At 45.8% G+C, this 10571-nt stretch overlaps 1 protein-coding gene across 1 annotated transcript; it reads right to left on the bottom strand.

The window, feature by feature from the left end:
• Positions 1 to 214: 214 nt before the first annotated feature.
• Positions 215 to 9934, bottom strand: LRRN4 (leucine rich repeat neuronal 4). Its single transcript, XM_064446821.1, has 5 exons — positions 9597 to 9934; positions 7140 to 7863; positions 5714 to 5918; positions 4038 to 4175; positions 215 to 2869 (listed from the first exon to the last, which is right to left on the bottom strand). The coding sequence occupies exons 2-5, from the start codon at positions 7825 to 7827 to the stop codon at positions 1537 to 1539; spliced, it is 2364 nt and encodes a 787-aa protein (XP_064302891.1). The 5' UTR covers positions 7828 to 7863; positions 9597 to 9934; the 3' UTR covers positions 215 to 1536.
• Between the last annotated feature and the right edge of the window lie 637 nt (positions 9935 to 10571).

Below are 10571 nucleotides of genomic sequence, written 5' to 3'. Positions count from 1 at the left end.
AAGGACCGCAAGCCCGTAGTGGTGAGGATGGCACAGGCCACCTTATGCACATACAAAATTAAAGCTCTTACGACATCAGATAACACAAATTTACCATAATAAAACCATTGTTTTACTACAGGCTGAAAGTTTGTACCGAAACAACAAAATGTTTCAGTAAATTTATCAGGCTAAATGTTCTAGATGGTAAAGACAACACAAAGATCTAGGTCTGTAACAAAGATCTGTAGCTTTTATTTCCATTAATACTGGAAGTATTAAAAGATTAACAGAATAGAGACTCTCTTATACTGTATAGCATCTTTCACTCTCTGAGATCTGGGGGGATTTTGCATGTTGTATCTATACAGCAGTATACAGCAGCAGAAACACAGCTACTGGAACATAAACCTATGGGTCTCTGAGTAAGAAGTATTCAGTTGGGACAAAAGCTACCCCTTACACAAACATCGCTTTGAATTTTAATGGCAAGCTCAAAGCTGCTGAAGAACTGGGATTCTCAGCATCTCTGATTATTTTTGTTGCAGAAATCAGCAACCAAAAGTACATTTGAAAAACGCCTGCATAATTGTCTGCTGCTGTGGATGGGATTTCAGTTTTTCAAGTCTCAGCAACATAGGCATTAAATTCTTTCATTACTTGGCTCTTTGCCTCTGTATGAGGTAAATCATCAGCCTGCTAAATCTGTGGATGGGACTGAGCAATCACCTCTGCTTAAAATCAATTGTGAAGCAAATAGTAATGTGCTCCCATCTTCTGTGGGTTATGGCTGTACTGCAAACTATAAATTGTACTGTAAAATGTACTGCCTGTAAATTGGTACTGTGGTAGTGCTTGGAAGCCTCAGTTGTGGAAAACATTTTTCGGAAAACCGAAGAAAACAATTACCCCTGCCCTAGGGATCCTGCACTGTTCTGTTTTACAATTAATCTTCATGTTTCTTGTTTCTGAATTGAACTTGTGCTGAGCAGTTGCAGTCACCGGAGTTATTTAATGTAGTTAAATCTGCATAGCACCTTGCCGCTGAGCCCAAGGAGACCTTCCTCTCACTCCTTCCAGTAATATTCTCTTTTTGGATAGTACCTTATATGGACATTAGAACAAATTGAACACCCAGCTTCACTTACATGAATAAAAGCAGAGTCTATCTGCCTTAGCTAGATGCATCTTGGATCATGGCTTTCAGCAGACTGTATCCATGAGAGATACTGAAGGCAGACAGCTGGCAAGGCAGCCGCTCAGTGTGTGAAATGGATGCTAGTATATTTGTAGGTGATTATAAAAACAACTTTTCAGGGTTGGTGTCCAGGTTTGCTGATGCTTAGCACATGAACAAGAGCCCAAAGGCTTTTTTCTATTTGGCTACCTTCATTATTAGTTTTTTGTATTTTTCTCTCCCTTAGAAACATAGAAGCTATAGAAACTATGAAGTCTGATGTTTCATTGTTTTGCTGAAGCACATTTTGAGAGTCTCATGAAAACATACCAAGGTGATAGAGACAGTGAGCTTTGAATGTGTAGAACAATCACCTAGAGCTAATTAGTGGTTTGTAGTTTTAACGGATAATCAAATGCTGGGTTCTTATAAGACACTAAATGTGTACCATATTGTTCACTCTGAGGCTTTTTACATGCCTTACACAGACATATGGACAAAATAATTGTGGAAATGAGAAAGAGTCCACTTGCTGCAGACAGAGCAGCAAAGACAGACTTGTAGCTGGGTTTTGTTTTAAATCTAGTGCACGAATTACCTGGAGTGTTCTGATTTGCTGTCTGGCTTGACCCTGCTTTGTTCGAAGCAGTCACACAAATGTGGTAGGTGGTGTATGGCAATAGATTATACAGAGTATACTGCCTTGCTGTGGAATAAATATTGTCCAGGATAACCTGTCTGTCTTCATTGCCTTGGGCACGAAGCATCAGCTCATAGGTGTGAACAATGGAATTTGGGGCACACCAGTGTATCTGTGCAGAGCTGTCTGTCACTTCAGACACCTCTCTGAGCCTTGGTGGATCTGGAACCTCATCTTCCCTTGACACGCCGGGACATAAACATAGGGATGCACTCTGAAGTTCACTGCATGGCTTCTGCAGGTGTCTGCAAGGGTTGTAGTCACAGGGGATGTAAGCCAGTTGCACTGGGGTTTTAGTCGACTGTTCATCGTAATCATAGTCATCTATATACTGTATCAGTGATCTGGTGGATGCAGGCTCTGGCCGAGCACTGGTCCCCGTGGAGTTCAGCCGTGGTAGGCTCGTTTGCAGTGTACTTTCCCCAGTGTGAGTGGCAAAGGAGTGGATATAATGGTCAGTGGCATCGGGGGTTCCTGTTGCTCTAGTAGAATAATCACTAGTGGGCTGGCTGAATGGGCCTTCCTGGGGAACGGTCGCATCGGTCGTTCTGAGCTCTCTCTTTAGCTGCTCCGTTTCAGTTGGACTTGTGGAGCCATAATCCAAGGAGTCACTGTAGAGCTCTTTGAGAAAACCTGGGGAGGTGGTTATGGATGCCAAGGAAGGGGGGTGGCTCATGGATTCGGAAACTGCCTCTTCCTTTTGGGAGGAACCGTTGGTGTTTGTGAACATCAGCTCAGTTGGGTTGGCTGCAGTTGTGCTCATTACATTCCTCTGAATAAGAGAGCTGGTATAAATGTCTTTGGTTAGCAGAGCAGAGTCTGTTGTTGCTACTTCAGTAGCAGCATCGTAACTGGTAAGGCTGAAAGCATGGTGTTCAGGAGAGGGTGTGTTTGAATCAGGCAGCATAACGTTTCTCTTGGACTGGCATTTATCATAGAGCTCTGGCAGTGAAAGAGATGTTGAAGGTCTGCCCCAATCTTCCTGGGATGTGTTGCAAAAGGTCTCCCAAGCCCTGCAGAGGGGACAAGTTAGAATAGAGAAGTTCCACGAGAACATTACAGGCTCCTGTAAGGCTGCTTGGATAGGAATTGGCAACCTGCTGTCCCAAAACAAGTCTTTATATTGAAGAAGACATGAAACCTAAACCAAAGCTAGCTTGTCTTAACGATAGTCCTGTGCTTGACAGATGGCTTTATACAGCACTGGGAACTTAGCTGACTGGCTTTTTGGTTTTGTAAAGTGCAGGACTATCTTTTGCCTGAGGGGAAGCATCCCTTGCTACAAGGACCTTAGCAAGAGTGTTGGGGTTGAAGACACCTTGTTGTAAAGGGTCAGACTTTAATGCCCTAGGAGGAAAACATACACAGAGAGATGTAACAGGGTCCCCAGGATCCTTAAGCTAGTTGGTTTAGGCAGCTGAAGCTGTGCTTTTAAATGTGCTTTTAAATGACTAAGCGTTCTTTCTTTACTCAGACATTGCATGTTTTTGTAAAGAATGCAACTGCTAAGCCCATCCTGATGAGAAACAATGTAATTTTAACAGTCTACTTCCCGCTCTCTCCTCTACACTCTCTCCTCTACGGATGACAAATCTTCTTGGTGGCCTTTAAAAGTAAGAGAGATCATACACATGCAAAGCACTTCTTTTAAGTACAGCTTATTATAATTAGTCTGTAAAACTGTAGGAGAGCATGGAAACAATAGGTGACAAATGGGGCTATTTGCAAGGGGGTTTGCTGACTGCCTGTGCTGATCTAGGCTTGGGAATTCAAAGGCAGAGAGTAAATAATTTGCTAAAGTTCATGCAAAGTCTTCCAGTTTCTGCTCCCAGTGGTGGCCCATCAAAGCTACCAAGCCAGCTCATTTTTTATCTCCAGCTAATAGAGAAATACGAACCAAAACAGAGAAAATAAGCTCTTCTCACTTTAAAGTAGAATCTACAGCTAATAACACTTTCAACTGTTCTGCATGTGCCCATCGCATTTGTCCACATTCAAGTATAATTCAGCCATGCTTTGTCCCTGAAAGGGACTTTATTTTGCATTTCGACCTCTTGTGGAAGTGAAGAGCACACAAGGAATTTGAATAACTTAGATGGTAGCAAATGTTTGCTCCCCAAATAACTTACACATTTAAGTCGTGTCTGAAGAGCATTACTTTATCTCCTTGAACTCACTTACTTTTGCAGCACAACTTTCTTGGGCTTGGAGAGCAGCCAGGAGAGCTGGCAGTCGCATAACAGGGGATTTCCGTACAAGTTGATGATGATGTTACCCGATGAATTGGTATTCCAAGGATTAAAGGAACTCAGGTTACAGCTACAAGATGAGAAATGTAATACTTAACAAACGCTGAGCTACCTTCCAAGCACCAGAGTGTGCTTAGTGTCCCAGACTCTGTAAGACACAAAGCACTATTCCCTGTTCCCTTGGAAGCAGCTGGTTATCAACACCACCATTCTGCACTTTAAGTCCAGGCTAATACCTGCCCACCTCTCTAATTTGCAGAGCGTAGCTGCTGTGTGTTAAAGCATAACAAAAGCATCGTTAAGGGGGTAACACCTGTAGAGATGGGAACTGGAAGGGAAATGAGCTAGCGTTTGGTAAGGGTCTTCTGTGAAAGATGATCTCTCTGCCGTCGTGCATTCAGCTGCACTTTTATACTATACAGTTTCTCTAGCTTCTTTCTCAGTCTGCTTGTAATGGCTTGACTTTCTCTATGCCAATCATCCTCGTCACGTTAATTGCCTGTTTCATAATATAGACTCTCACCTACTAAAGTCATATGACTAATACCGGAAGACCTTGCTTGTCTTTACTGTTAAGATGTCCCAGCTGCAGAAAGAGTGTGATAATGTGATCCCCCCTGCAGTCTGAGTGCTCAGAAGATGCCTTCTTTTGCCTATGGCTTTAACTGCTACTCCTTTGGTTTTTAAGTTTGGGTCATGATTGTTTTCAGCACTTTAGCACTGATATTCCTGCAGGTAAAGTGCTGTGTAAATTCAGTGTGGCAGTCTAGTGGGGGATGGAATCCATTGGGGTTTTTTCGCTATTTATATTATTCAGGATTTATTTTCCTGAAACTGTTTCCTAGAGCACAGTCAGTGCTCCAGTGTTTGTTTTCTGATATGTTTATAATCTGGGCCTGTATTATAGAAATCTTTTAAGGTGCTCTCCAAATATTTTCCTTTGTGCTGACCGTTCTGTGTGCAGTTCACCTACTCTTATAAATCACTTTAAGACTTTTGTTTCCCTTAGTATCTCAACAGGAGCGTGACATAGCAAGTAAATCACACTGAGGTGTTACCTCTAGAATAAAGACTACACTATTGCTTTTACTAATGCTAAACCAGGAACTATATTAAACTCTCATACTAGAAGTGGGAGGGACAGGATTCTTGACTGCTTCCAAGGTGCAGATTTTAGGACACTGTCAGCATTCATCCTTTGTAGAGGAAGGCATCTTCAGTGACCTGCTTCTCCTCTGGTGAGACATTGCCATTGCAGGTGTTGGAAGCATGGTCTGTATCGCAAGTGGGCTTCAGTGGGTCTATACTAATCTTAACACTGCTGGATGAATCACTGGATGTGATCTCAAGCAACCAGTAACTGTGCTGAGTCTCATGCCACCTCTTTGGGCTGTATCAGCTCTTCTGCTGTATGAGGTCTACATCACACGGTTTGCATGGCATATCTGAGTACACGACAGCGTGTTTCTTCATGGCATGCAAGCCCATACCTCCCTCCTGAATATTTGATAACAAGCAAACTGCATAAAAATTGGTTCCCAGGCACCTCGGTGCTGTGAGGCAAAGGGGAATGTTAAGTGAGGAAGAACAAAAAAGAAAACAACTCACTTCTCAAACGAGAGATGGCTCAGATGAGGAGCGCTGTCAAACATCTCTGTCTTCACAAAACCCAGTGAGCGGGAGTCTTGACAATTCAGCTCTCGGAGACCAGGCATGGACTTGAAGAAGTCAGTATCGAGGTTTCTTAATCGTGTCATCTTTGTCAGGTGAAGTGATCTGAGATTGGGCAAGTCTCTGGTCCACTCTGGTTGAACTGGAGCAGAAAAAAAGGGTTTATACCTGTTGCCCAAATAGACTATTCCTGTGGATTTCTGCTTAGAAAAAAGGTTTGGATTCATACATATAAAATACCTCTGCAGTCTTCTGCAGCTATCCTTTTTGGGAAAGGAATAGAACAAAAATCAATGCAGCAGTGTATAAACATGCATGCAATCACATTTTTGTAAGATTACCTGCAGGTCATGCTGTCGTAGGGCAGAGGAAAAGAAGGGAAGATAGAAGCAATATCAGCAATAAAGCTGATAAGAGATATGGAATAGCTTTCCTATTATGTGAGATTAAATGAACAAGGATTTCTCTGCCCAGAAAAGTGGTAGGTGGGGGGAGGTTAGAGAGGTCTACAAAGTCCTGACTGGTGTGAGAATGGCAAATAATTTATTTCTCCTAGCACAGGAAAAAGAGCCGAGAGGCATGAAACTGAAAGAATAGGTCTTATCCAACAGTGCTTTTCCATCCCATGACTGAATTGTGTAACTCATTATCACAAGAGGGATTAGGCAAATTCATGGAGGAAATTTGGTGGGGTGTCTCTTAAATGTGAGCTGAGGTGAAACCTCTTGTTTGAGGGGTCCCTGAGGTCCTGGCTCTGCCCCAGGCTGAAAGCAGCTGGGCAATGCATATAACATCTGTCCAGCTCAGCACCTCAGTTATAAACAGAGGCTGGCAGGGGAGGCAGAGGAAAGGAAAAAATGATGCTGTGAATCACTTAGGGCAGGGATTGTGCGGAAGTATTTGGCTTGTTGTGGTTGACACAAAAAGCCTCTCTCTGTGTGGTATAATACAGCAGTATAAAGCAGAGCTTAACTGTGGCAACAGACAAAGAAAGATTTCAGTAGTCAGTCTGGAAAGGGAAATTAATTTCCTCCTGCATGTCCCACAGCTGATCTCAGGGCTAACAGTGGAATTAGGATAGAGGTGGGGGACTACAGTGGGACAAATAGCCCTGTTTGGTGGTGTCTGTTCTCTGCCCTTCCTTCAGGAAGCTGGTCTTTGTGAGGGTTTCCACTCAGCAGTTGCATCACAGCTGGAGGGTGCATTGCACACTTGGACCAGCTGTTTGCAGCTGTCAGAACAGGGTGTTCCCCCTCCACCCCGGGGGGCTCAGCCAGGATGGAAGCCATCATCCCAGCAAGGCTTCTGCTCCCCCCCGGCCTGACCAAGCCCCATGTTTATAGTGGGAAATCCAGAAACTTACTTTTCTCAAGAAAGGTCCCGCTCAGATCAAGCATGGTGATGGTGTTTCCAGGCATGTTCATGGCCTCACTGGGAGATGTGCTGATGGCAAAAGCAGATTCCCTAATTCCTCTGCTGTCATCCTGCCCGAGCAGTGTGGCAGAGAGGTTCAGAAACTGTAGCTGAGGGTAACAGGAAAAAGCCAGTGGCTGGATTTCAATCAGTGGGTTTCCAGCCAGGGACAACCACCGTAAGTTAGGCAAGGCAGAGCTGTGGCATGATGGCACAGACAACAGTTTATTAAAGCTTAAGTCCAGGAAGAGGAGACTGCTGAGGGCTTCAGATCCCCATCTAACTGCTTGGAGATGGTTCTGCCTCAGCGAGAGGGTGCGCAGCCGTGGGAGGTTTGCTATCTCCGTGCCGTTCACCTCTTCTAAGAGGTTGTTGCTGAGATCCAAGGTCTCCAGGGCCTCCGGAAGGCAGACGGGGAAAGCTGTCAGGCTGCTGTTGGTCAGCTGCAGGGTGATCCAGGTCCTGTTCTTCCGATTCTCACAGGACATGCTGGTGAGATTAATGGTCTCCCAGGAGTCTTCCTGAGCCAGCTGGAAAAAGGTGGTGATGTCCCTGGATGCTGCAGGCTCTGCTCTGCTCACCGAGCCCAAGGCTGCGTTCCCCACCAGCAGAGAGAGGACGAGCAAGCGTGAAAACATCCTTTTCCTAAGTGGCTTGCAATTAACTTGCAAGATCTGTTTGGTTTTTGTTTCTGGGAGGGGAAAATAAAACATCAGCATTAAGAGCTAAATTAAATCCCTCCAGGCAGCTACAGCTATTTAAAAGTGAAACATTGGTAAGTCGTTTCCTACTGCATCCAGAGGAAGTGTAAATTAATGTCTTTTCTGTAATTCAGCCTAAGTAAACATGAGCCCTTGGGGACAGAAGTATCATGCTATCTTAGTCTAAGCATACCTACAGTTTTTCATGCAGAAAACAACCAAGTTGTATCATCATCATCGTGCGTCTGGTTCCCACGCCAGCGCCCTCAGTACCAGCCTGGTACACAGAACAGCAACAGTGCAGAAGGTGGGCTCCTCCGTTGCCCTGCTCAGCTGCCTCTGGGCAGGATGGGGGTGTGAGGGACTGCCACTGCTACTCCAGTATAAAAATACCAGTTGGTACTATACTGGACAAGCTGCCATGTTATGGGACTTGACTTTTATACCTGATTGTGTATTGCTCTCCACAGGGCTGCCCTGCTGCATAGTGACCAGTTTGGCCAGCCCACCAGGAAGAGTTATCTAATGGGATGGTACCCAAGCAACAGGGGTGGGTTGGGTGTGACTGGCAGGGGATTTTTATTTCTGTGAGGTTGTCTGTACAAAGCAAATGCATAGATCCAAAGGCAGGAGAGGGTTGTTGAATGTTGAAGGATATAAGAGACCTAACTGGGCTGAGCTGCAATGGGGTGGGTAGGTAAAAGTGCCTTTCCTATGTTATGAAGGGCTTTCCTTCCCTTAGCAGAAGTTGGAACAGCAGAAGCCCGGGGCTTGCGTGGGCTTTGCCAGGGCAGTTCTGCCCTGTTCTGAGCAACAGCCATGGTGGGGACCCCAAAGGTGCTTTGGGACTCGCCCTCCTCCTCTGCTCTCTGCCCTGACCTGCTGGCAGAGCCCCAGAGCCTGGCTGCCAGGCTGTGGCAGGGCTGGGACCCTGTTGCAGGTGGGTGCCGCAGGCGTGGCGTGCGCTCCAGCTGCTGGGGAAAGGACATGCTGAAAATGCAGCTCCTGAACCACATTTAGGTCAAAGTGGTCAGGAAACGGAGAGTGTGCTCCTGGATCAGGGCCCCAAAGGCCTGGGTACCAAGAAGCATGTTATTCAGTGTTATGGTTCCCTCTGTGCTCTCTCCTTGTCCTACCACAGCTTTGTCTTTTGCCATAAAAAAAAAAAAAGAAAAAAAGAAAAAAAGTCCTAAATGACTGGTCCAAGGCTGCACAGGAAATCTGTGTCAGAAGAGGGAATTAACCACAGCCCCAAACTAGTGCTTTTCTTACTGAGCTGTCGTTTGTGTTGCCAGGCATCATAATGATCATTCCTCATCCAAAAATATACTACGGGGGGGGGAGGGGGGGATGACGACACGGGGACACAGAAACTCCAAGTAGTATGAAATAGCTTGGATTTACTGCAAACCTTTATAGCTATTTACTGTTCCCTGAATGGTGCCAGGTCTTGGTCCAGACCGTCATCTGTTGCTGCCATCCCAGGTTTTAAGTAGGGACCAGCAAAATAGTAAAATTCAGTTGCCCATGTCCTTCTTGTCGTCTGGAACCGGGCAAGAGCTGAGGAGCCTCAGGGCTTTCTGGTCACTGGAGCTGCTGGATTCCCAGCACATGGCAGGGAGAGGATGGGAGAAATGGGACTGCTGGATCCTGGCCTTAGATTTAATCTTAGTCCCTGGCTTTAAACCGCATCCGCTTGTACATACCTGTCCAGAAGTCCTGATGCCTCGTGCCTTCGCTCTGTGTGGCTCCGATTGCTGGGCCTTGATTTTATACACTTCGGTGACTCAGCCGAGAGCGTGAAATGCTTCTTTTCTGTTCCCAGCTTTCCCTGCTCGCAGCTCTGCCGACAAACGCAGGCGAGGTTTGTTCCAGGCTTGCTCCCCCGCATTCAGCTTTCCCCTGCCTGGAGAGGGGGTGGCTCCAGGCAGCTTTCCCCGCTCCCTTGGCCCTAGCAGGAGGTGGGTGGGAGGGCTCTGATTTCCCAGCGCTCAAGCAGGGCTACTCCGTCTGTCTTTGTCTAAGCAGGGAGGGGGGTAAAGGGGAGAGATCAGTGTTTGTAGTTCCTACTCTCACGTCTTCCACTGATGGGATGGAAGGGAGAGAAATTACCGAGTTTCTTTGCTGACAGGTCATGATGATGTAAAGCTCTGTCTGCTGACATGGGTTTTGGTCGCTCTCTAGGCAACAGTAAAAGGCTTCAAGTGTTTTTATTTCTCTTTAAGAATCTTGCACTTGGGAGTAAGTCCTGGAAATATTCACACAGGACAAATGACTTTTCTAAGGAGGCCCTTGGGAAATGTCAAACGCAATGCTCTCACCTGCCACTCCTGTGGAGTGGAATTCTCCTGGTCGATGGATAGGGCCTGTGGCATCTCACGCTGCACATGACAGACTTGGGAGGCCTCTCCCAGTCCCACTGTGTGTGGGTTGTGTTCTCTGTTCTGCATCTGCCATACCGCGTGGCTTGGGAGAATTCCCATTCAGCTCCTACTCTCATCCTTCACTGGATAAGTTAAGTCTAACAATGTGAAACATCTCCCACCAAGGGACTTGCCCTGAGCTGGGTTTCTCAGCATTCCCACAATTCAAATAATAATTAGGCTGGTCAAGGGCTGAGAATAAAGCCAGGAACTGGAAAGGGATGAATTGAGAGAGATTGTTCCAAAGTAAAAGCAAAA

Source organism: Phalacrocorax carbo, chromosome 3 (genome assembly GCF_963921805.1).
Source record: "Phalacrocorax carbo chromosome 3, bPhaCar2.1, whole genome shotgun sequence".
Classification (NCBI taxonomy): Eukaryota; Metazoa; Chordata; class Aves; order Suliformes; family Phalacrocoracidae; genus Phalacrocorax; species Phalacrocorax carbo.
The sequence above is the reverse complement of the archived record's forward strand: the minus strand, read 5'-3'. Positions and strand labels throughout refer to the sequence as shown.

Coding starts and splice junctions, on each gene's coding strand:
- LRRN4 (XM_064446821.1), bottom strand. CDS start 7,827: ATGTTTTCACGCTTGCTCGTCCTCTCTCTGCTGGTGGGGAACGCAGCC. Junction 5,919..7,139: donor CGGGACCTTTCTTGAGAAAA/GTAAGTTTCTGG, acceptor TTTCTGCTCCAG/TTCAACCAGAGTGGACCAGA. Junction 4,176..5,713: donor AGCCATCTCTCGTTTGAGAA/GTGAGTTGTTTT, acceptor CTCATCTTGTAG/CTGTAACCTGAGTTCCTTTA.